General features: G+C 48.8%; 1 protein-coding gene across 1 annotated transcript in view; it reads right to left on the reverse strand.

Moving 5' to 3' along the window:
• Positions 1-6,249: 6,249 nt before the first annotated feature.
• The window catches only part of PTDSS1 (phosphatidylserine synthase 1), a 68,233-nt gene continuing 48,159 nt past the window's right edge, over positions 6,250-26,323 (reverse strand). The window contains exons 9-13 of the mRNA XM_032858652.1: positions 24,829-24,894; positions 17,389-17,488; positions 9,403-9,471; positions 8,588-8,657; positions 6,250-6,627 (exon numbers count right to left, since the gene is read on the reverse strand). Coding sequence (XP_032714543.1) covers positions 6,518-6,627; positions 8,588-8,657; positions 9,403-9,471; positions 17,389-17,488; positions 24,829-24,894 — 415 coding nt within the window. The 3' untranslated portion in view covers positions 6,250-6,517. The remainder of the gene's footprint in view (positions 6,628-8,587; positions 8,658-9,402; positions 9,472-17,388; positions 17,489-24,828; positions 24,895-26,323) is intronic.

Consider the following 26,323-nt stretch of genomic DNA (forward strand, 5'->3'; position numbering starts at 1 on the left):
CCGTGGTGGACACGATTTTGAGTTTGAGTGCCGTGCTCTCACACACACACTGCTCTGCCGTCAGCTTCCTTGCTGACCACGACTTTAATAGATACCCTGGCAGACTTGGGCTGTGATAACAGTAGCTTGGGAACTCTGAGACCCTGGGTGTTTTCTCAGCTTTCACCCAGCCTTGTGAGCTGGGTTGAGGTCAGGTTTAAGGGGAAAAGTGCTGAAGGGCAGCACAGCAATCCCAGGCGCTGTCATCTGTGGTCTGAGATGGGTAAGGGGAATTCACACGGTCGGTCACCGAGAGGTTTCTCTCTGCCTCAGCAGAGTGGGGAACTGCTTGTGAAATCGAAGCCAGAGCTGACCCACCACTGGAAGGAAAATTCAAACCCATGCCACCCTTTGGTCTGCACCGTGACCCTGCGGCTGTCCTTACTGCTAGTGGCAGCAGTAAGAAGTCTGCTCCCAGCGAGAGCACAGAACCTTGACTGTTAACAGGCACAGGTGGAGAGTTTCAAAAATCTTACAGGAAAACTTCTTTCTAGAGAGTTACGACTGGGGTGACACGGGCTTGCTAAGTGAGAACACGAGGGTTTGGTGTGGGGTGGTGTGGCACTGGGTCGGTAGGAAAAGGGTGGGTATGTGACAGTCACCTACCATCCCGTCCCTCTGTGAAGAGTGGCTTCCAAAGTATTCTGGCCAGTGAGTCATCAGAAAACTGCTCTCTCTCGTTCATATCTCAGCGGGGTATTGCATGACTCTCTATTCTCCCTAGAAATATGGCGGCGGTGGGGCAGGGGAACCCAGACCCTTAGAAATCAAAGCCATATGCATACCGTATTAACAACAACAACAACAACAAACACAAAACCCAGGCCATTCCATTATTGCTGACCATAGGAATTCAGTATTTATAATTTACATTCTCTCCCATACTTCGCTGTTTTTCAGAAGTGAAGAGCGGAGGTTTACGGCCTCACCAGATCATAAATCAGATTCCTGAGGGTAGAGGGAGCGGCTACGGGCTGAGGAACTGCCTTCTGACAGTTTGCAGAATGCATCAAAACATGAGGAGGAGAACCCAGAGATGGGACCTGCTTCAAGGAGTCACATCTTGACTCATCTGAGGCCACACAAAGTGCAGATGAGGCCAGAGTCCATCTTCTCACACAGCACTGGTTATTTCATCCACCTCGCACGCAACCAGCCAAAATCACACGGGGAGCCAACACGTGGAGAGCGGCTTGGAGGTTTGGCCATCCCTCACACAGTGAGCACCTGAGAGGAGTCACACCGTCGCCTTCCAGGGGGAGGGCAGACAAGGGCCTGGGCTCCCCCATTTGAGCAGGCTTCTCACTGTCCACGTCTCTGCCATGGATGCTGGCTGGAAGCAAGGTGGGGGCAGGTCTGTGGAGGCTCTGGTCTGGCAATGGGGCCTAAGACCTGTGCACAGCAATCGAGTCAAGGAGCCTGGAGTGGAAAAAGGAGCATTAGGCTCTGGGCAGATCCGACAGCCTCTAATGGCTGTGTGCTCTGGGGTCAAATATCCTGAGCACCATAACCCCAGAAAATGGTGATAACACCACCAAACTTACTGGATTCAAGAACACACATACATACATACATACACCTGGACCCACGGGGTGGGTGAGGGGCGGTTTCAGGGAGGTCCTGTCCCCCTGGAATTGAAAATGCCACCTGGGGTCTGGCTCACGAACAAAGCCAGCTGAGTGCAACTGCTGTCCTAGGAAGATTCAGGGGAGCGAGGGGTCCTAGAGCCCCACTTAGAAGTCTTTCCATGGTTCCCTGTCCTCTGAAAGCCTGTCTGGAAGATAACCTAGCAGTGGCCCATTAAATCCATCCCCTTGCTCCTGGTCTGGATTTTGTCCACTCCAAAAGAAGGTAGAGGACTCTAGACATTTTGAAAGCTGGAGATCTTTCTTAAGCCTTTCCTGGGTTGCAACCATAAAATTCCCAACACCTAACCTTGATGTATGCGTCGGATTGACGAGAATGAGCCAAAGGAGCCCTTCATCAAGTGAGCGGGAAGAGTTGTGGTTTACAGTCTGGATTTTCTAGTACAGATGATTCCATAAACCTGCCTGTGATCTGACCCCATCATTAAGGCTATTCTTTGTATACTTCAGATATGGAAATATAGTATTTTGGTTCTGGAGTCTCCAATTTGTCTACTTTTAAAGGCAAACAAACCTTATTTCCAGTGGTTGGTAGAATAACGAGTCCTTTCCTGAGCACCCAGAACAGGGACATGGCCTATATAGAAACACCAGCACCTGAGGCCCTGGGGGCCACGCGGATCTAAGAAAACCTTCCAGAAACTGTGGGACATTATCAATGCCCACAACTTGCAGGCCCTCTGAACATGTTTTCAGAGCCTTCTGATAACAAGGAAGAAAAAAATAATTAATACCCGGGGCACAGGAGTTTCACACATGACTGCATCAGCCGTGAAAGCAAAACTCTTGGGCAAATTCTATTTTCTTGAATGATGTTCCTGTCCTCACTGGATTTATGAGAAGGGGATGGATTTGCCAATGCTCTTCTCCCTGCTCCAGGAGGACAAGAATGCTGGGGACTTTGGAGTCCCTTTTGCTAACACTACAGGCAGGAAGCTTGGCTATCCCCCCCGTACCCCCCCCCCCCCCACCCACCCCAGCCAGCCAGCCAGGTGCGCTGTACATAGAGACTGATTTCCAACCACAGTATCATGATGTATAATGAAAACTAAGCATAGCTCTGGGAGGCCTTGGAGCTACTCGGACCTGTGTGAGACTTTAACAACAAATATTTTCTTATACAATAGGCAGCTTCAAAATCTATCCAACAAAGCTGCAAGCAAGGGACTGTCAAGATAGACAAAGTCACAGATGAATTTCTGAAGTGGGTTAAAGGCAGCCTTTGGTCAACAGAGGAGACAAGGAAGATTTTTACAATTCAGCATTCTAACAATCCCCCCGCCACCAAATCACATGCGACTATTTTTCTCCTCCTCTGGTTGACATTCATAAATGATTCCTCTGAATTCACAGAAGATAGGGAAGTAAAAAGAAAAGCCTAAGTATTGCACCAAAAATAATGCCAAAGTTCCAATTCAAATTTTTTGTGACTTTCACCTGTGATAGTCTTAGCATCATGTTTAGAATAAAATGGGATCAAGGAAATGTTGTAAAAACTGAATTATTATGGGCTAGCAACAAGACTGTGCAGCCCATCGGTCTTAGCCATGGCCAATGCCCATCCTTGCAAAGCACCAAGTCTCACACATGACTCTTACAAATGCACACCTACATATGAAGGAAAGACATGCATTTCTGATGAAACACTCACTGATGGACAGAAGTCTTGGCTCTCCTTACGTCTTGATTTCAATCATGTAAGTAGGGAATATACAGAGGATGACAACGGCCTACCTGTGGGATTCCTGCTCTGACAATGAGAACACTACAAATGAAGCCCAGCTGGTGAACACCGTGGTGGGCCTGGGAGTTCTGCAGGAGTTGAGTGTAATTCAAAGAGCACACAAGTCCAATCCCCTGTGTTTAACGTGCTCACTTCAGTCCGGTGTCCAGTGGTGAACAGGTGGTTCTATTCTTGCATTTAGCTTCCCCCCACCTCCCGTTAAGGGCCTGGCCAAGTGGACTCCTAGAAAGAAATAAAACAACCCAGGGTTCACGTCCAAAGGAAGATCCTGGACAATAAGAGCTATCGCTCAGAGACGCAGCTTCAGAGGGGAGACCTCTAGGGCAGAACCTGATTTGTTGGGTAAGGAATTTTATTTTCTTTCTCTTGGGTGAGTACTATACTCATGAGCTCACTACAGAAGAAGTCCTAGTGAAAATAAGGCCGCATTTATGGGATGTCTTTTATCATCACAATGCTTAGCAGGTCAATAAAATGTTCTAGGCGTCGCTGTATGAGCGGTTGGGCCAAGTCTTTTTCAAACGGTGAAAGTAGACACAAGGAAAGCAGGGAAAGGCCATGGAAGACCAAGAATGACAAAAAAGGAAAGGTATCTAATACCCCACACGGTGCCGCTTATGGAGAGAAAGACAGGAAACATACTTTGCGCATTATGTCCAAAACAAGTGTATTTTAAGAGGGTGGTTTGCAAATGGCGAATGTGAGAGGATTTGCAAATGAATCGTTTCTGATATTAAATGATGCCTCAGATCTGTTTCTACCCAATGAGAGGTCCATTTCCATAGAAACGAGTGGAAAAGTGGGCCAAAGCCAGCAGTATGGTTTCTAGGAGGAAAGGCAGCAGAGGATCGGGCCAGCCACGGAAAGCACTGGTTTTGTAACCACCATGTCAAGAGCTTTTACTGAAAGGGGGAAAAAAAAAGAAAGTTTAAACTCAAAGAGCAGGCACAGACAGTATCTGAGGACTTTGCTGGAAGTTCAGACAAAGCCACAGAGGAAAAATGGTCTCATGTGCTCTGTGCTTTTCGATGTCGCACAGGACAGTCAGCCCCCGTGTGCTAATAGGTGTCTCCTTCTAAGCTGGCCTTGGAGAAGGGAACACGCTGCAACCATCTGACTGAGCTATGAGTTAGGAGTGTTCAAAGGCCAGGCCCAGTTCTCCCAGAGAATGAGCTGGGAAAACACTCCGCGATGTGGGCCAGGTGCACAGGAAGGAGAGTCGGGGCAGACTGTGTCTATGATACTGTGATATACTTGGGCACTTGGATACTGTGATATACTTGGGCAATACTGTGATATACGTGGGGAAATGAAACAAACTCCCCTACTTGCAAAGAACATATACGCTCTACCTGTGTTTTAAAAATGCCTCTTTGATGGGCTCTCAAAGTGTAGGCGGTTTTTGCAAGGAGCACCTCTGTTGTCGCAGCCCTTTATGAGAAGGACGGAGCTGCTGAGTGGACCCCATGTGAATGTGGAGCTGGGCGGGGGTACCCATCACAGCCGTCTCCCCCAGTCCCGGTGCCCGCGGAGCGAATGCAAGTGGCCGGGCGCCCGGCCGCTGCAGCCAAGTCTGGATGACACTCTCAACCAAGTGGTCACCAGCAGCCCGGAGCACAGGATGTGACCCCGGCTTTGCATGATTCATCTCACCCCCTCACCCCTGCCCTGGAATTCCTTTGCAGAAAAGAAAAACATGACACTTCTAGGGTGAAAGATTTCCTTAAAGGGGGAAAAGACATTGAAAACTCTGCTCTGTGAAATGAAGGAACAGGAGGATTTCTTTTGGCAAATATTTAGATCTCTAAGCTGAGTACCAGCCCCTTGTTAGAGGCAAAAAAAAAAAAAAAAAAAAAAAAAAAAATCCAGCTCGGTGGGGGTAACCATCACCACGTGCACACACAAGGACGATCCCGTTGGTCTCCTATGGCTCATCCGGGGATCTGCAGAAACAGAACGTGGGTCTGTACACCCTCTAAAATACCATCTTCCCTCTCTTCTCTTGTCACTGCAGAAAGTGCGTCCGCACTCCAGTCTCCCTAAAGTCACCTGAAGAATACTGTGATTGCTTACAAATGGTGAAAAATACCAACATGATGCGAAGAAATGAGCATTTTACAGAGACTCATCTTTGATGGACTTTCACATGAATTATTTTATTTAAAACAGGAATCCATCAGAGGTGGTGAACTATCAGGGTAAGTAAATGTTCTAGAGCATGGCACGGATGGAAGGTAATACTCACCAGCACCTCACATGGGACTAAAAGACAATGTCAGCCACACAGCACGGGGGGAAACCGACACAATGTAGAAGGCACCTGGCTGGGAGAGAAGCCCGGTGTGCGTGGCCCGGGAGCAGCCCCGCTTCTGTGCACTGTGGCCGGTCAGGATAGACGACATTGGGAACGAACGGGACGGGTTCTGACCTGAAGCCCTGGAGCCTCTGTGAACAGTGACCCTTTGCTCAGACCGGTTTCCTCCCACCGCGGGTGGTGTAAGGTCCTCAAGAGGGGACGGGTTTGCGAGAGAGCGACACAGATGCCCTCCTCCCCTCCTCCGGGGAGGGAAGCGCCCTCCTCAACTCAACTTCAGCAGTGGCTTCTAACTTAAAATCAAATACTAACGACGATAAAATAGAAGGCAGAATGGGGGCCTGAACATGGACCCATTGGTCCAAAGGGAGAGGCGGATTCGTGAAAATAAAGACCGGTCACCAGTCTGCACGTGCCGCGAACGCCCGTCTCTGGCCCCATGACCACAGGACACACCAACGCAGGGCTGTCCTGGGCAGCGGGGAGGGAGCCCCCACCCGGCCAGCACTCCGCACACCTCCCAGTGACCACATGGCAAGTGCTGAAGTTGGAAGAGACCCTGAATTGGCAAAGGATCCCAGGCAATGAGCTGCCCAGGGTGGCCGGGTCTATGGGAAACAAGACTCACGCTCTCAAATAATGACCCCCGAGCCCCCTCTCCTCGTCCCGATGGCACTGCGTGTTTGCCCTCCGCACGGGGAGGTCCACACCATCCCGTTTCCCCTCTCAGTTCTAGGCACTCTCTGGGACATCTGCGACGAGCCAGGCATTTTTTCATTTCTTTCCCACTCCGTTGGTGACTTTTGACTTGGAATGCCGATTCCTTCTTCTGGAAGAGTGGCTCTCGTTGTTGCCTGGATGCTTGGGTGGGCTATCTTCAGAACCTGGCCAAAGGAAGGAGAACACGCCATCACCATGGCTGTGGGGGGCTGGGGGCTCACGCCTCAGACTCAGAGACTCCCTGCTCCAGCCATCTGCCGTCTGGGGCCTGCCCGAAGTGCGGGCTCTTCTGCTGATACTTGCACTCCATCTAGTGGCCTGGTGAACACAGGATGGCAAGGCCCAGAAGCCCAGCACCAGGCTGGTACTGCCTGCCTGTGCAAGGAGATGGGGGGGCGGTTCCCTGAAGAACTTTTACATTCTCGCTGTGTAAGGTGGATTGCACTCACGACAAAGGGAGAGGACAAACCAACTCAAAGCACAAGGAAGAACAATGACACCACATGGGTGTCGAGTCTACTCTCACAATCAAGGGAGGCATCACCCAGAGTTCTGTGCCCTGACGGGTGGATGCACTAGAGTTTCTACATCTCCCCCCGGAAGGATTCCGGACGCTACAAAATTAAGGCTCTTATGACCTCTATCGTCTGAGCCACTGAACAGCTTTAAAAACTGGGCCCCTGCTGCTCAGGATCCCTCTGGAGCCTCCCGCAGAAGATGCCACACACCTTCGAGATGCTCTTGGGCTGCAGGGACAGCACCGTCTCAGGCACGCTTACTGTTTGTCTGGGACCTCAGAGAGAAACTTCCACATCAGCCGGATGCCTGAGCAGCCAGCAGGGGTCAGCCAGGTGGAAGGTGGAAGTAGGGGAGGTGGCTGGGGGTGGGCCTCCCAGGGAGTGGGGTGTGAGCGAGGCTTGGGAGAGAAGCAGAACTGCTGGGCATCAGGCTGCCTCTGTCCTAAGGCGGAGCACATGGCCGCCCTCCAGCCCAGCAGTCAAGGCAGACAGTTCTCTGCTCCAGGGCTCAGATCCAGGCCCTCCACCACCAGAGCCACTAAAAACATAACAAGTTCCCAGATTTTGGTCTCCATGGCAAGGGCCGTTTGGCTTAGTCCAGTGGATTCTTTCACCACACTCAAGTTCTTTTTTTGAACTATTTTATCTACCTTTCATTTAAACGTATCTCTACCACTGCTTCCTTCCTGCAGTCTTCTTTTCAACAGAGAAGGGCTTCGAAGTGCCAAGAATTGATCTGTGAGGAGACAGTTCTGAATGAGGGAGCCCCTTGGCCCACTACTATTAGCATTCCAGAGCAGGGTACCCATCGACACGGATTCAGGACTTGCAGAAAGGGCGCCCGGCCACTCAGCAGAGGGCATGCTCGCCTCTTCCCTAGAAAAAACTCTGAAAAGCTTGGCCCCAAAAAACCTCACGAAAGCAATGCCAGTGGCAGTGCTTTCCTCTTTGTGGGACAGTGGTTCCTCTGAGCAATTCTGTGAGCTTGAATTCATGGTCTCCAGCATGCAGAGTTCCCTCCCTTTGGCCAAGACGTCCAATCGGCTCATGAGAACTGACCAGAGAGGACTGTCCAGTGGTATCTTTCCACAAGCCTCCTTCTTTAAAACAGCCAGGTGGCCTCAAATCTTTCCCAAAGGCTCCCTACAGAGGCCAGTGGGAGATCCCTGGCTCCACTCCCAAAATCTCTCTTATACTCATCTGCCTCTTGAACAAATACACTTAAATCAATCCACCTCTTCTGAGAGACCTCGCCTCCTGGTTTGTAATTCTTCCTCTTTCCACTCATGATCAAAGTCAGGAGGAAGAACATTCCCATCAGGCTGCCTGAGATGGGGGCAGGCCCCGTGGTATCTTCCCGTCTCAGAAGAGGCAGAACCACACGGCGCCTCTTCTCATGAGACCAGTCTTTTGGGTAGACCCCGCCAGTACCCTGCAGGTTTCATGAACAGGTAATGGATGACATGTGATGGGCAGGTCTGAGAGACTTTGGGGTGTACATTTATCAACATTCAGAGGATAAATACTGCTTTCAAATCTCCTTACTGGGCCTCAGGGAGGAAGAGAACCCAATACAATTTTTAAGCAATGAGTAAGAGAGAGATACCTTTTGAGCCTTTCCCATGAGACCAGGAGATGTCTGGACTGTAGGTGCCATCTTCACACTCTGAGTACGTCTAGGGAGAGAAGCGGACTTAGTGATGGAACTTCAAGTACTCCCCGGGGTAGGGGGGTGAGGGGATGAGGGGGAGTGATGGGGGCAGGCTGGCAAGCCAGGCTGCTCCACCCCTGCATCCCCGGCAAGTGGCAGAACCTCCTCACGCTTCTTTTTCTTCGCTATAAAACCACGACTGTCTCCCAGGGCTACAGTGTCAATCTTCTAGAAAGTACTGTCAGTTCCTCAGACTTAGGGTGTAAGTCAAGGATGAAAGCCGTATTTTACTGAAGAAGATATGACACGTTGAGGTAGAGTATCAACGTAGCACAGCGTTTTCAGGCCGCTAACTGTAATCCCTGTGTCTTCTATGAGGCCGGCAGGGCAGGCATTTGAGGAGGGGGAGCCCCAGGCTGGATCACAGAGAGACACACACAACGTCCAAGAGCCAGGAAGAAATCCCAGTCTTCCAAACACCAGTCCAGGGCTCTCTGTGTAATTTTATTTTTTTAAACAGACCCATTAACAGGGTCTTAAACCCCTTGCAAAAGGAGGATAGAAATAGTGACCGACTGAGCAGAACACTCGCAAGCATGGGCAGCCACTGATAGGGGACGAATCCTGAACCCGTTATGTTTCTGCCGTGGCCAGGACAGAAGGCGTGTGTTCCCCATGATGGCCACGCCATGTTCTCAGATGAACGCCACCCCTGCCCCCACAAAGCTCCAAGCAGGACATGATCATTTTAAAGAGGGGCCTTTGCATACCTTTTCTCGGTGACCATAGTGCTCAGCGTACCAAACCATGCCATAGAGACACAGGAAAGTGGTAAAAGCCTAGAAGAGAAAAACAAGCACACAGTGTGGCACCAAAAAAATCCCATTTCCCGGGATTTCAGGGTTTCAACCTGTAACACATACAAGATGGCTTGTATCTCTCCTAGGACACTAGAGATCCTCGTGACTACTAATGACGCCGATAATCAGAATGCAAGATCATTTCTCGATGGCGGATAAGATGGGAAGCATTCTCTGCACACTCTGCAGGTGCTCCTTGAGAGGGCATATAGGATTTTATATACTTTGTCTGGTTCTCATGACCCTTCCTCTGCCACCAGCACTTGGAAGTTACGAGGACTCAGCTGGTCGGCTTCTGTGGGGGAGAGGAGCTGTAAATGAGAGAGGAGTTTCCCTGGGTCTGGGATCACAGTGGCTCTGGAGGGCATGGAGTCCGCAGTGTCTGAGTTGGGGGCAGGCACTGCGGGACACTCTGCCTGTGGCTCTGCACCGCTTTCTCAGCTCCTTTTTTTGTCTCCATGGCCCTGCCTCAACCCCAGTTCTGGATGTTTTTGTTTTTCTCCTGTAAGTCCACAGGAAAACACGGAGAAAACAAAACTGCTTTAGAAACAAGCCCCCGAGTGAAATGGGAAGGGAGCGGTCTTCGGGTACCCAGAGGCAGGGATAACTTCTACTTCCCCAGACAATTCCCCACCCACCTTGCACCACACCCTAAATTATACTCTAATTTAAGCAAAGAATAGCACCTATGGAAATCCAATGTCTTCAAATATGCCAAACCACTAAAAACCAGGGAGAACTTTCTGGTTGTCTTGTTGGGAGCACCTGAAGGAGACGGGGAGAGTGAGGGGGAGAGTGAGGACAGATGAGTTCCCCCCAGGCCCTCCAAGGCCTGAGGTTCCCACCCTAAGTGAATCACCAAAATAAAGTGATTGTCCCTCCCAGTCCTGTTTCTTCAGAATGCCTTGCCTTAGGTACTCACTGACACCAGAGCACCCTCATTGTCTGACCACTGTCTCTTCCCCTGCATTTCCTGTTGGGGACTGTCACCTTGAACCAACCATAAGAACAGTTGTAAAATCAGAGTAGAACATTCTCTTCTTGAGTCAGTTTAGTTCTTTCTGAGAATCGTAACTTTAGATCCCAAAGGGCTGCCTCAGATAGCACTCATTTCCACTCCTCTCATTTCACAGAAGAGGAATGAAGGTTCAGAGAGGTGAATGGCCTTTTCAAAGGCACACAGCTAATATGTGGCTAACTGGGGCCTGGACGCAGGTCTCTTGGTATTCCTGGATCCTATATTGATTTTATGTCTGTACATCCTCACATCTCTATCCATCCGTCCATCCATTTATCCACCCCTGGAGAAAGAAAAGCATCAAGGAAACAGCCAGCACCAGCAGCATCCCCCTGCACGGCCTGGACTCCAGATCAGAGCTGAGCCCGCTAGGAAGGCGGGGACTTTGAGCTCTCATCAGTTCTCATCACCGCAGTGAGCAGTCTGGCTCTGGCCCAGATCCTGTCAGTCAACCACATTTACGGAGCATCTGTTGGGTACACAGCATCACCTTAAGTGCAAAAAAGACAGGAGTCCCAGGGCTCTGGAGGGCCTGCATCCACGTCCATGAAGTGGGAATACTGGTGTGGTGGAGACAACATGAAATGGAAGACCCACTGGTTCATTTTATTTTAAAGCCATATGCAAGAGGGCATACGTCCACAGGTGAGGGATTTAAAGAAAAGAAAGCTCATATCCTCCCCCATCAAAAAGTTAGACAATGAATGAATATATTAAGATGATAAAATGAACATAACGCCTAAGCTTTAGCATATTCTAGGACTTGCTCAAGATTTCTAATATACACCACCATTAAGTGTACCACTTGGGGGGAAAGAGTGGGGAAGCCTAGAGGATTTGCATAGTGTCAAACTTAAGGATGTGCTTGCTCCTTTACAAAGAGCAAAACAGACTGTCCTAGGTTTGGGGGTGGGAGTTGGGGGGGTGGGCAGGTTCCACCTCCCCAGACCAGGAGTTTGGCCAGATAGCTGTCCTCACTCCACTAGCGTTAAGGGGCAGTGAGCACGGGGATGGCGGTCATTGCAAATTCTGCCCACTAGAGGGCAGGAATGTGGTGCTCCACCTTCCCCAGCCTTGTCCCTGGTGGGGGTGGAGGGGGGCTGGTGGGCGGGCAGGGAGGGGCAGCTGGGGCTTAGCAATTTGCGGGCAGGCAAACACTGGCAGGTGGTGAGCGACAGGTGCTTATCATCACAATCGACACACAAAGGGCCTGCTGTGGTGGCCAGATTTATCACTTCACCTGGGTACTTAGAGGCCCACTTCACACTTGTCCCAGGAGACAAAGCTTTTTAATTTATAGGTTTGCAATCACATCTGCGAAAATCTAGGTGTGTATCCACTTAAAATGCCAAGGCCTGGATTTAAAATAGCAATTGTACAGATTTTGTTTAAAGAAAGAGCAAGGAAAAAAAGACAAAAACATGTGGGATGAGGGCCAAAGCAGCACACAGCCGGGGGATGGGGGGGGGGGTGTGTGGCGGCAATCAGGGCGTGGTCAGACCTGGCTTGGCTTCCACTTGGAGTACCGAGCAGGCAAACTAAGGACGACTGCTCAGACAACTGCCTAGGAGCAGCAGACGCGAACTCTGCGTCTGCGATCATCTCAAAGTCTGGATCTGTCCTCCTACCAAGCAGGGGTAATAATCAGGGTCTGTCTTTCTCTGAGTAGTAAGGAGGCCTGGCCACACCTAACTCTTACTGAATAAGGTTCACCTCCTTCCTGGGTTTCAGATCCATCTTGATGGTTAATAAAGGCCCTGAATATGGGCAGTGGGGACCCCTAACCAACACAGCCAATGGCCTCTGTTCAGGCCAGGTCCCCCTCTGTGGCACTACTAACACTAATAACACTCATCAGGGCAGTCTTCATCTTCAAAGTCCTGATCTCCTGGGGCTGTTTCTCAGGCCGGCCTCCTAAATGCGGCTGCTGCTCCAAAGAATCCCATCCTTGGCCAGTTTTCCTGCCCCCGCTCTGTTCCCCTGACCTAATCCAGTGGTTCCAGCCTCGCCCTGTGCACCAGTGGCCCTCACCTCCTGCACCTCCACCGCTGATGAAGTCTTCCTGTGTTACTGGACCGACTGGAATTTCCAGTGATACAGGACATCTTTGCCTCTAAGTTCTAAGGGTCCCTCAAACCCCAAAGCCCTCATCAAATTCATCTTTCCAACTCAATGGGCTTCTCTGATATCCCCCAATCTGTGACTAACCCCAAAAGCCACCCAGGGGCACAAACTAGAAACCCTAGAGTCGCCCTCATGCTATCACAAGGAGCGTGGTGACCTGTGGAGCTGACCTCTTCAACAGCTCTCAAATCCAACCTTCTGTCATTTCTTGCGTGGGACCCTCAGTACTCTCAGACAGCACCTCTCCTCACTCCAGACTCTCCCACCCCATGCAGCCTTTCTCTGAGAACCACTGTCTTCCTACTGAATGACTGTCCTTGGATCTCCAACTACAGACACACAAGTGTCCTTCTGAAGCAGAAGTCCCTTGTTCCCTCCCCCCACCTTACTCTCCTCACTCTCACTCCCCCACGGGGGAGCTGTTTTCCTGAGATGCTGGGCACAGGCGCAGATGCACATCTTTGCACATGCCTCTCAGCCTGCCTGGATGTCTCTCCTGGTCTCTATCTCTCGAACCCACTCCTTCATTCTCCATGCATTTGCCCAGTCCAATGCGTCAGAGACTGCAGGTACTAGAGTCAGTGGGGACAAGAGGACAACAAAAACAGTCTTTGTAAGCAAGAGGTACAATGCTGAGGAGACGATGTAAAGAACCCAAAATTATGTGACACTGAGTCTCGAACTCAAAGAAGTATGTGCCAGGTGTGAGCAGTTCCCCAAGGGGAGTTGACCAGCCCGCTGGCAGGGTGCATTTCATGGAGGGTGGAACCGAAGTCTGGTCTTGGCATTCATCTCTGGGTAGAAAAAGCAGGGGAAAGCATTCAGATGAGGCAAAGAAAGCACCCTGGGTGAAGATAAGAGAAGTCTGGAAGGGTGACTCATTGAGGTGACTAAGAGTCGTCTGCGGTAGCCTGAGAATCAAGTTCAAGAGGGTGAGTATGATGAGGGCTCCCGATGACGACCGTCCAAACACACACAGAAGAGTTCCCATTGCAGCTGGTAGGTTTTGTGACTGGGATTCTTCTTCCTTCTTGACACTTCTTTCTACACAGAGGAGCTTTGCTGGTATAATCCTGCCTCTCTCCACCCCTGACACCTTTCCCTGGAGAAGAGTTCTCTCTTCACTGATGGCTGAATCTGAGATAAGGAAGCTGGACATTTCCTGTCCTTCCATGGGTGCTAGGCCGCCCACACCTTATGAGGAGACCTGCTTCCTGGGGCCTGAGAGTGCGTCTCATTCTGGGCTTCACTCTTCAGAAGCCCCTTGTCGCCATGCTTCGAAAGCTGATGCTGAAAAATGTGTATCCTCAGTAAGAGAGATGCTAGGCTGATCTCCACAGCCTTCTCTCACCCTATCCTTGAACTATTCTGAATTGAAAAATGTTGTATTACTGGGCCTTCTCCAGCCCCCGAGGACAGGGAATGGTTCTGAGGAGGGCAAGAGAGTCAGGTCTGAGTCCCAGAAGCTGGTGGGGGGGCAGCGTAGAGAATGGGGCCGAGGGGCAGAATGCGGAGGAAGTGCATGTCCAGACAGCTGCAGGGACAGCGGGGGTGGGGAGAAGGGGAGGGAGCTGGGTGGACAGAACCTGGTGACCCGCTGGTTTCAAGAGGGGCAGAGGAGAGGAAGCAGCCCTTAGGTTTTTAGCTGGGGCACCTGAGGGCTGGGAGGGCATCCACTGCAACCCTTCAAAACCCTGCTCGCATGGTACATCCTGGGAGACTTCGGCAACTCACCAGCTCGTGTGGTGCTCTCCGTCCAGTGCTCCCTTCAGCTCTAGGTACACACACTTCGTACTGTTTGTCACACAGGAACGTGGTTCGTTTGCACGGATCATTCCCATTTGGACCTGGGGATCCTTGAAAGGGGGAGCCTTTGCTGGGGGGACAGGAACTCTCTTGCCAGATCATCTGGATGTTGGCCCCAGCTCTGCCCTCACCATCTGTGTGACCTTGAGCCAGCTCGTGAACCTCTCTGGGCCTTTATTTCATCTATAAAAGAGGGCTAATAAAGTGCCTCCCCTCCAAGAAATCCTCAAACGTGCCATTCATGAGAAGTGAATGGCCCCCAGTGAGCGTTAGTACAATCTTATCCTGGCCAGCTGTCTGTGGGTGGCTTCAGAGACCGCTCTGAGGAACACTCACTAGGTGTGAGCAAATGACAGACTTACAAGGACCACGCTAGGTGAAGGACAGACCAACGCGTGGACAAGATGTGGTTCACCATGTCCTCGATAAAGTGACAATCACACAGACACCAAGGCAAACCAAAAGTGACCGACGTAAGGGAGCGTAGGCTAAGTGCCAAATAAGTAAAATAGAGAAAAGTCTCTAAAACTTAAAGAGAGGTTGGAGGAGCCCCGCAGGGCAGGTGACTAGAGAGGGCTTCCTGGACACGGCCTTGGGAAGGCCTTGCTGCCACTGGTGCCCCAGGGTGGGGCTGTACATGGATACTGTGAGAAGGGTGCTGCCCCCGTCCTGGGAGTCCTCCTCCTGCCTCAAGCTCTTGGCGGTCCCCAGGGCTTTGCCACCAGGTGGGGGCAGCACCCATCTCCGCATTTGGTCATCTCCTGCATTTGGTCATTCTACAATTCACCCACCTGAGGCACGTGCCAGAGAGACATGTGAGAAGCACATGGTTAAAATCTCCAGTCTCCTCTGATGTGCTCTCCTAACCGATTCTTACATCTAGTCTCACTGGGATGGAAAAAATACATTTGAACATGAATTCTGGAGTACAGGTACAAAGAAATCATCATTCCCTTTCATTGTTCAAGATAAAACAGGACAGAACAGGCTCAAAGTGCTCTGGCACAGCTCAAATTTCTAATAAGTGACCCTAAAAATAGACGCTGTGAAATGAAAGGCAAAAAACAAAAACAAAAAACAAAAACAAAAAAAACCCCAAAAAACAAAAAACCTTAAAAATACAAAGTTTAGTCATGCAAAAAAAAAAAAAAAGACCCAAATCTGATTAAGCCTCTAGATTCAACTACTAATTTGCAAGGAAAAAAACAAACAACAACAGAGGACAAAGCCATGTGTTAAATCAGAGTACACTAGAAAATGTGAAATCCTGACTCTGGGCAAATCTACAGGACAACAAAGCTCGGTCCTTTGACGAACTGGAAAAGATAGCTAGAGACAGAGGGAAAACGTACATTAAGGGACTTAAAAGGCATGCAAGCCAATTCTAACAAGTGGATCTTGATTATCAAATAAACTGCTAAAAATGCTAAATTTTACAAAATACTAGAAGTCTGAACATTGATTAGATATTTGATATTATGAAATTATTCTTTTTCAGGTGTCACAATGGTACGGTGGTTGCATTAAAGAAAAAAACATTTTGACCTTCTTTTCGGGATGCATCCTGAACTATTAAAGGTGGATCTGCTTCAAAATAATTCAGCGTGGGGACGGTGGGTGGGGAATATAAGGAAACAAGAAATCCATAAGGTGACCACTGTTGAAACTGGACAGTGGATGGGTGACATGTACTTCCACATATGTTTGAAATTTTCTATGATCATAATGAAAGCCCGAGTTCATTTTCTGGACAAAGTAAGTGAAAAGTGAAGAATCTTAAGCTTAAATGTAAAATAAGACTTTCCTCCAAAATAATAAAACAAATTTAGAAGGGTAGACACATGGGGCGCCTGGGTGGCTCAGTGGCTTCAGCCTCTGCCTTCAGCTCAGGTCATGATCTCAGGGTCCTGGGATCGAGCCCCACATCGGGCTGTCTGCTCCGCAGGGAGTCTGCTTCCTCCCCTCTCTCTGCCTGCCTCTCTGCCTACTTGTGATCCCTGTCTGTCAAATAAATAAATAAAATCTTTAAAAAAAAAAAAAAGAAGGGTAGACACAGAATGGTAGGTTAAGATCTTACTTTGTTCACTTTTAATTTAAATTCAATTAATTAACAGAGTGTATTATTAGTTTCAGAAGTAAAGTTTAGAGATTCGTCAGTTGCATATAACACCCAGTGCTCATGACATCATGTGCCCCCCTTAATGCCCATCCCCCAGTAACCCCATCCCCTCACACCCCTCCCCTCCAGCAACACTCTGTTTCCATTGTTTCCTATGCTTTGTCTCCCTCTCTGGTTTTGTCTTATTTTCTTTTTCCCTCCCTTTCCTTATCAGAGAAAGATAATTATGATTTCATTCAGATGTGGAATTTAAGAAATGAGACAGAGGCTCATGGGGGAAGATCTTACTTCATTTTAAAGAAGAGGAAAAAGTCCCAGGACAGTGGAGCTAGAGGCCCCCAAGGGCTTTTCCCTTCAGAGAGGAAGCTCAACCCACAGGGCTTGGCCCATCAGAGTCAGGCTGTGAGGCAGAAACTGCATGGTCTGATTACCTTCAAGAACATCTCACATGACCAATAAACCAGAGTCCACTATCTTGTACATAAACCCTTGTACAGCTATACATATGCTACAGGGCACGGTAACTGTCCTTGTCCCTTCATGGAGCTGAACTCCCAAAAGCAGAATAAAAGCACGTACGGTGCACCTGCAGAAGGCATTTGACTAGCACCTGCCCAGGTGACCCGTTTTGGATGCTGGGTGGTCTCATGTGTTTAACCTGACCTTTAGACTGGTGGCTGGTTTTGGGTTATTACAAATAGAAGGTCCTGTCTGCAAATTTCTAAAAGAACTTGGTGTACAAGGGTTTTCATCATTATTGTTTTGTTTTTTTAAAGAGACACCATGGGGAGTGCTGCTGTCACGTTTGGGTAAAAAAGTAATGACTTACCACACAAAGAAGCCAGAGCACAACATAGAGTATCTGGGTCTTAGAGAAGAGATCTTGCCCAAATTTTATGCACACGATAGCTTCCAGGAAACCGATGACCCTAGTCAGACAGAATGAGTGATTAAATATTAATTCTTCTTATCTTATGCATTATACATATGCATATCAACAGTGCAGCGCTGGGCATATGCATTACCAGAAATACGCTTTATTCCATCATTCTACGTGGGTAGCAGGCTCCCCAGAAATGATACTTGTTCTATTCCATAGCAATTTCTTCAGAAATAACATACATATTTAGATGGCATACAAAGTTTATTTATTGTTATTTTTCTTAAGACTTAATTTTTTTAGAGCAGCTTTAGGGTTATAGTAAAACTGAAGGCAAAGTACAGAGATCTGCCATCTACCTCCCTGAGGGTCACGACCCCTCCCCGGAAGGGTCCATTTGTCACAACTGATGAGGCTACAGGGACGTGTCACCATCACCCAAAGACCACAATTCATGTAAGCGTTCGCTCTTTGCGTCATATGTTCTGTGGGTTTGAACTAATGTTCAGTGATGTGCATGGATCATTACGGGACCCTCCAGGTGAGCCACACTGCCCTAAACCCCCCCATGTTCTGCCTATTTGTCTCTCCACACCTCCCCAGATGTAATGAAGTATTTTTCACATCTTCCTTTCTCCCAGACCAAAACCTCAGCTCCTGGATCTTAATAGCTGGAAGCCTCCATCTCAGCCTATCACCTCGGGGTGAACTGTCACCGCCTCTGTTGGAACCCACTTGTTCTGCCACTCAATCTCTTAGCCATTGCCAAATTTGCCTTGTCTCAGGTGGGTATCTGCCCCCTTTTGCCCAAGGATCCTAACTCTGTCCTCTAGTCATATGGGGCAAGTTCGAGCCTTCCGAGCTGTCTTTCAATGACTTGAAGACAGCAATCCCATTCCCCTCCCAGACTTCTAAGCATTTCCAGATCCAATATTCCCCGTTCCTGCTGACCATATAAATAATCCTTTATCCTCCAAATACAAAAAGTTTAAAGAAAACAATTTCGTTTTACTCCTTAGTTAAAAGAGCAAAGGTGGGGGTGTGGCTGGGGGGTGGAGGTAAGCCCCTTTTACATTCTGCATCTTCACTTATGAATATAAAGATCAGAACTTTACTAAGGTTCAGAGCTTGAAGGTAAGACCAGAGGAGCTGGCTGTGTGATCCCAGACACGACCCAAGAATGCTGATTTCAGACGACTCCACTTTAGGTGTCCCTCACTCCAGGTGGAATCTGGTCATTCGGTGACCGGTGTAGTCACACAGATATTCTCTCAAAAGGCAAGAAGGGGCTCAGGAGATCCTCAGTGTCCCTACCCATGGGCAGACACCAAGATCACTGCCGTGGGCAAACGTACAGACGGCTCTGAACAACGGAATGCCTCCTGTCTGCCAAAGCAGAAAATCTTAGTGTATCGTTACAGAGTTTGGGGCTCTTCTCCCCTAGCCCTGACCAAACAATGTTTAGGAGTGGTTGGCCTGCATCTCTAAAGACCACCTCCACCCCACACACCCCCCAGCAAAGTATATTCCAGCTGGGATCCAGTGCAGGGCTGAGTGTCACCAGGATGCTCAAGTTTGGACTGTGAGGTGACGCTAGATGGCAGCAGAGTGCAGGCAGGTGCCCGGCAGGGTGGGGGGGGTGGTGGGGGGAAACTTGGAAAGAACACTTAAGCTTTGGCTGGGGCTTCTTGAAGAATCACGAGAGCAAGTGCTTAGCCCAGGAAGTCAGTGTGCTCATCTGCCCTTAGGCCAGACTAAACATCCAGAGTTTACTGTGAGAATTCTGGGTATTCTACTCCATCGAGTCACCTTTCAAAAACACAGTAACTAGGGCTGTGATTCTCAAGCTTTTATGACCCAAGACCCACAGAAACACATTTTTCTTTGTGACCCCGTATGCACGTATATACACATATACACACACACACACACACACACACACACACGAAACTAAAACGGAAGTTCCACAGGATAATTTGTTCCTTTACTTTAAGAAAATGCTAGCAGGATCACTCAGAATGGGTCTTCATAATGATGCGAAATTAAAGACAGCAGAGCATTTCAGTCAATGACTTCAGGGTTAGGATTTGCTGGCTCCTTCATGCTGAAGAATCTTAGCTAAGCCGTGGTCCCTGCAGTGAGCATGTGACCACAGAGTAAAATGGCGTGGCAGGAAGTGAGGGGAAGGGGGCAGAGATGAGGCACAGGGCAACGTGGGTCTTGAGGACCACACTAGGGCTTGGCTTTGAGTCTGCGGAAGGGTTTTAAATGAAAGGCAAAGCAAACGTGACTCAATTCCATTTGAATATGGTCATTCTGGGGGCAGGATCAGGGGGGCTTCCAATTTGGGGACAGGACCAGGGAAGTCTCTGTGGAGGTGTGAGTAGTGGTGGGAAATGGGATCATTAAACCCAATAATCACATGGACCCTTCTACCACCAGTCATTGCCCCCCACCCATCATCCCTGACCCTCTGAGGGAATCCTGATGGAGTCCTTCTGGAAGGCTAACTACCTGATAGAAAACCCAAGTGGCGGCTCCTTTAGGGCTGAGTCCAAAGGCTTGGATACACGGGGAGCCGCTGTTGCTGAGCCTGTCAGCTGAGACCGCACAACCTCCTCACCAAGGGGCTCAGGTGGGGCGCAAAATTCCATCTCTCTGATCTTTATCGGAATGAACTCTGTGGCCAAACTGTGGTTTGATGGGATGAGGTAGGGCTGCTACTCCCTTTGATGCCTCCGCCCATCCTTATCTTTAATCAGCGAGGTTAGAAGGCAGCCAAACACCTGGGCTGCAGGAGCTGCTCCTGCCTGGGGACCGGGCTGTTCTGCTGACTTAGACCTTCTCAGCTCCCCTCCCCTATGGAGCCTGTTCCTTCCAGACACGGTACAAGTAGAGATGCCATTAACGTAGAGTCTGGGGTAAGGAGCTCCTCAGTGAGTGGGACAAGAATGGACGCAGGTACACTACAGAAACTTGAGACACAAAAGCACTGGGCGTACGAGCCAGCCGGTAGAAGCAGAGAAGTTTTCAGTTGGCCAACAAAACCCACTTCAGGATTCTGAGAATGCCATGGCCTGGGTGCAACTGGAATTTACCACACATCCTGCGCCCTGGCAGCACGAGAATACACTGCTGCGATGGCTCATGGTGGGACATTCTCGCAGTGGAAAGGAAACACGTACACACAGGACACATCTACCACACAACCACACAGGTGCCCAGGAACTGGGTTCCGGTTCTGCTTCAGGTGAGAAAAGACACCTTCTTACAAGAAGTGATAGCAGCGCTAGGTTTTACCAGATAGAAACAAAAGGTTTGATTGTATTCCATGAAACTTTCTGACTTCCCAAGAACCCCAAGGTCAAGGTGGGAAGGGTGGGAAGAGGGGCAAAGGGTCCTGGGTGGCATACCCACGACAGTTCTGCTCACCTGTTTTTGCTCTCTATTAGGATTTGGGGCAAGGTATCATTTGGGGAACCAGGATTCAGCTGCTAAAAAAATTTTTGTACCTACTGCCAGAGGTTTTGGGCTGTCAGTGGAGGTGTTTATGAGGAAGGAAGCAGGGAGTGGTGGGATAAAGGAGGATGGGATGAAAGGAGAGACAGTGGGAAAGGGAAATTGGCTATGAAGCTACCCTAGCAGTGTGAATGGAGGTGGGTGGACGGGGAAGAAGGTGAAGGATACAGGAGGCTGTGAACGAAGGTTAGCAGCAGGGGTGGGGACCCGACCGTGTTGGGAGAGGTCAGTATGGGATGAGACCTCCCGCAGAGGTCTGTTCCCCTTGCACACATCCTCCTCCTGGAAGGGCCCTGTGCCTCACAACTGTTGTCCATCTTTCCAGGGGAGGTGTGGGGGTGTGGGGGAGAAGAGGTTGGAAGATGGGGTGCCTGGGTGGCTCAATCAGTTAAATGTCTACCTTCAGCTCAGGTCATGATCCCAGAGTCCTGGGATTGAGCCCCACATCAGGTTCCCTGCTCTCCTTCTTCTGCCACCTTCTCCCTCTCCCACTTTCCCTGTTTGTGTTCCCTCTCTTGCTGTCTCTCTGCCAAACAAATAAATAAAATCTTTAAAAAAGGGGGATGGGGCGGCTGGAAGAACAAGCACAATTATAAGAAACTGTGGAGTGGAGTGACATGGAATGGGCAGCCAGCAGAGAAAACTGAGAAGGAACAAAAAAGTAGGAGGAAAACCAGGCCAGTCGCTGAAGTTTCAAGATGGCAGGTGCTGGGGAGGAGAGGAGAGCTGCAGATGGAGGAAGGACCTGCTGATTTGGGACCGGCCTTGGCCAGAACGGTTCAGCAGGGCACCGGAGATGGCAGCTGACTGTCAAACAGTAGCATTTGGGTAACATGGAGCAAAGGGCAGTTCTTACAGTGAGACGTATGCGGTCCTGGAGCCCCCAGGGCTCTGTAGACTCTTACCCAACCCTCCAAGGCCCCACCCTGGAACTTTCTCCAGAAGGAAAAGTGACGGCTCACATCTCCAACAGCCAAAGCTTGTTGGACACCTTCCTTCAGGGCCTCGTGATCAGACACCTTTTCTTTATACATCAGGCTACTTTTCTCTTACTTGGAAACTCAGTTATGATGAGGGCTGAGTGAGGAGAAAGATGAAGATAAAGATGGTATAAAGTGCACACCGGGGGAATCTGTTCATAGCGGTCTAGCCCTAATGCCCCCACAGAGCTAGAAATGGCGTAATGGGACTTTCTAAAGAGAGAAGGGGCCGGCTTTTTCGCACTACCACTTTCCCCTTGGTGGGGTTCCCATTCTGGAGCCGGATGGAGTCTATCTCTCTGCTGGGTACAGCGTATTTGAGTATAAAAGGCTTAAAAGCTCAGATCTGTGGCATGACTGTGGGAGACCACATTGTAAGTCTGTATTTAGTTACATCAGCAAGCAACTAATACAAACTTTCTCTGGGTATACTATTTACAGAAGAAAAAAGTGCTCTCTTCAGGAGAAAAAATTGTGGAATGGGGGGAATGACACCTCAGGTGGTCCTGTTTGCCTCTTCCCCTCCTCTGCCCACCTCCCCCAAAGCCAAATTCCACTGTCACTATAATACGGGGTGCTCCTACTTTGTTCCCCCACATCTTCGCGCTCTGCTAAAGCCTGAAATGACTCTAAAATTAGTGAAAAGGAAACTATAAAGCAGCTCCTAGTTATTAAAAGAAATGAGACATTTAAACACTTGCTGTTTTGTTTTTGTTTTTGTGAGAGAGACAGAGCGTGAGCGAGTGAGAGGAGGGGCAGAGGGGGGGAGAGAGAGAATCCTCAAGGTCGCTCCATGCTCAGTGCTGAGCCAGATGCAGGGCTCGAGCTCACAACCCTGAGATCATGACCTGAACCGAGATCAAGAGTCAGATACTTAACGGATGGAGCCACTCAGGTGGCCCAACATTTGCTGTGGTGATGATGGATGGAAAAACACATGATGAGGGCAGCAGGAGACAGGAGGAGGAGGGATGGGGCAGAAGAGGAGGGATGACGGCCTCCGAGGGGCAAAGCTGCAGAGAGAAGAGACAAGGCTCGGGCCCTGCTGTTTCTCCTTCCCCAGCTGACGGGAGGTGGCCCTTGCCAGTGTCCACACGCCCAGGTGGATGGCTGTGTGTGATTACTGGAGAGCCCTGTGGTATTTTCAGCATGGCCCACTAGTTCTCAAGATTCCCGAGTCCTGACAGCACCCTTCTGGAAGCTCTCCATTTTCAAGAAGCATAGTGAATAAGCCCCAGAAGCGCTCCTTTGCATTTTGCTTCATTCTATTTGGTACCCTTCAACAAGATGCGACTTTCTGTAGCAGTGTTTTCTGTCGCTCGGGCCCTGCTGATTTTGCCTTTTCTCTCACCACTGGGGATTGTATCTTTTGGTTGCCTGATGAGAAACCAACTTTGCCATAACACTTCCTCTCTCTCAGAGCAGCATCCCCTTTCCCTCAACAGGTAAACAGGGACGGTTGTGTGGAAGATACGTCCGCTGGCAGCAGAGTGAAGACTCCCGCAAGGACTTGCAAATACAAAGAGAAAACCGCATGTGGATGGAAGGTTCCCGTAAGTGGTGGAGGAGCTCTGCGGACAAGGAGATGCAAAACCAATGCTTCTTGTCCTCTTGGGGCAGGCCAGGGAGGAGGAGAGCCCACGTCCCTCTTTCACATGACTCAACAAATGTGCCCTCACGTGGCCTCTGCTCGGTGCATGGTAGTTCTCTCTCCTGTCATGTCACTCAATGGTGGAAAGCTAATCCATGTTATCACCCAATAAGCTACTCTTAGGGTAGGAAAATCAGTTTATATCACAGAATGTACGAGATACAAGGACAACGAGCCTTTGTGCTCTAGGAGGGAGGAAAAGCCTGCCTACAGCTAACTTGAGTAACCCCTCAGACTCTGAAAGGACAGCTGGACACACGCATGTGTGAGTGCGTGTGCGTACACACACACACACACACACACACAGAAAAATGTTTAGAAGGAGTAACAGAAATGTTAACCACAATTATCTCTGGTCCGGTGACTTTTCTAGATCATCTTTAGCTTCTTCTTTTGCCACTTTTTTAATCTATACCTATGTATTGTCTTTTTAACTGGGAAAAAGAAAGTTAACTCTGTTTAAAAATCTGTTGAAAGTAGTAATTTCTTCCCTACAATGGGTATTCATTGAATATTTTTTATGCCGCCACACTCAATTTAGAACCTAGACTAGGTGTTGGATCTAGTCTCTGGGACAGAATAGCACACACGGGTTTGCCGGGTGTCTTCGGAACATCGGCCGCTAAGTGGAAGGATAAACTGTTGGTGATACCTACGCGAAAGAACCGGTTACCTGAGACACTGAAGATGATCTCACATTTGACACTGCGGGGCTAAACTAGATAGCCTGTGATCTCTTTCAAATCGTTTTTCTTTCTTTCAAGATTTTATTTAAATTCAAGTTAATTAACATAAGGTGTGGGATTAGTTTCAGGTACAGAATTTAGTGGTTCATCAGCTGCATGTAACACCCAGTGCTCATTAAAACAAGTGCCTCCTTAATGCCCATCACCCAGCTACCCCTTCCCCCCATCCCCTCCCCTCTAGAAACCCTCAGTTTGTTCCCGATAGTTAAGAATGATGTCTCCCAAGTTCTATGCAGAAAATATCTTTTGATTTCCTATTTTTCTTAAAAAGCAGTTTGTCTATCATCTTTTCTATGATTATTTTCTATAATATTGTCAACTACAATATTCTAAACTTAAATCAGAAAGGAGAAATGTTAAAAAATGAAAAGGCCTATAAAAACAACAGTTAAGCCTCCACAGGAAAATTGTACCAAGAGACACTTAATTCAGGGTCAAGAAATAACCAAGGAAACTTAAAAGCTGTTTTGAAACGTGCACAGAGATTACTCACCCAAACACCCAGCACTGTGTTCCTACGCGTTTGCACTGTGTGTCGGTGAGGTAAGCATAGTATTGCCTGAAAGAACAAAGGTGGAATTCATTGAGAGCTTCTGGAAGACCAAGAGGTCAGTATAGAATTAAATCACTTTGACACAGTAAATATAAAAGATATTCTGCCTAGTTCTACATACTCCAGCTGCCTGGTCTACCTCTAGTCAAGGGAACAGGAAGCCGGTGCTGCTGAAACATTCCTGTAAAAGGTTAGGAGTTCGGTTTGGGTTTGGAAGGAGGAGAGAGTTTGGCGTAAAGGGCCAATTATTCTCGAAGGCGGTTTTGATTCGGGGACAGAATGGGCACTTCGAGTCTCTCTGCAAGGAAGTCATTCCAGAGGGTCACGTACACTGTCAGTAATTGTCTCCTCCGGCATTCTCCAGGACAAAGGTTGCTGACTGTAACCCAGGCTGGACACACACACATTTTTGGCTCTCAGGAACTAGAATGGGACCCCGGCTGCAGCTCACTGTTCCCTGAATACGAACGACTTTGAATGCTACTGATGAGATCCGAAAAAAAGAGGCAATGATATGAAGTTGAAAGGCTTAGGCCAGGACCATCCAGTAGATATATAATACAAGCCACAAGTGTAATTTAAAATCTTCCAGCGGCCATGTTAAAGAAAAAGGAATAGATAACATTCGTTCTAGTAACAGACGTTATTTAATCCAATGTATGGAAAATGGCTATAATGAAGTATTTTATATTATTTTTGCACTAAGTCTACAAAATAAGGTGTGTATTTTCCTCACGGAGCACATTTTAACACAGACAAGTGACATTTCCAGGGGTGGCTGTTTAGGACAGCACACTCTTAGACCCTCATAACTACCCCCAAAACTCAATCTATCCCTTTAGAAGCAGCATCTGAAGCAGGAGCTCATCATCTTTTCGGGGTCACAGACTCCTTTGAGGATTTAATGAAACCTATGATAAAGGCACATTAACACACACACACACACAATTTTGCATTAAGCCTCAGGGGATTTGTGGACACCTGGAGGTCATCCATGAACTATCATCTCCTGACCCCAGAGGCCTGAGTGGAGAGTTCTAGTCATAAAGAATCCAGGTCTGCCTCATTACATCTTCATGACCTGATGTGCTTTACCCGTTTAGTGACTCTACCCTCCAATGGCATCCAGTCCCCTAGACTGTGCTTTCTACTACCAGATTCAAAGAATGTTCAGTCAAACATCTCAAAGCAAGAGAGTCAAATCAAAAGGGATGAAAACGGGAGATGTGGTCTGTATGTAGGATTTATCTGGAAGCCTATAAGCTTCCTCTCCTTTTAGGGGCCTGGCACTCGCTACTTGGAGAGGATGTGTTAAGACCCACTAGGAACACCTCCATCTTTCAAAGCAGCTTGTCATATCGTCTTCTTGCATAGGAAATGCCTCTGGTTCATAAAAAGCATAGAAAAAGTGGCTGATTTTTAAACAGCAACAACA

The sequence above is a fragment of the Lontra canadensis genome, unplaced genomic scaffold (genome assembly GCF_010015895.1).
Source record: "Lontra canadensis isolate GAN:19392208 unplaced genomic scaffold, GSC_riverotter_1.0 scaffold15, whole genome shotgun sequence".
NCBI classification, from domain to species: Eukaryota; Metazoa; Chordata; class Mammalia; order Carnivora; family Mustelidae; genus Lontra; species Lontra canadensis.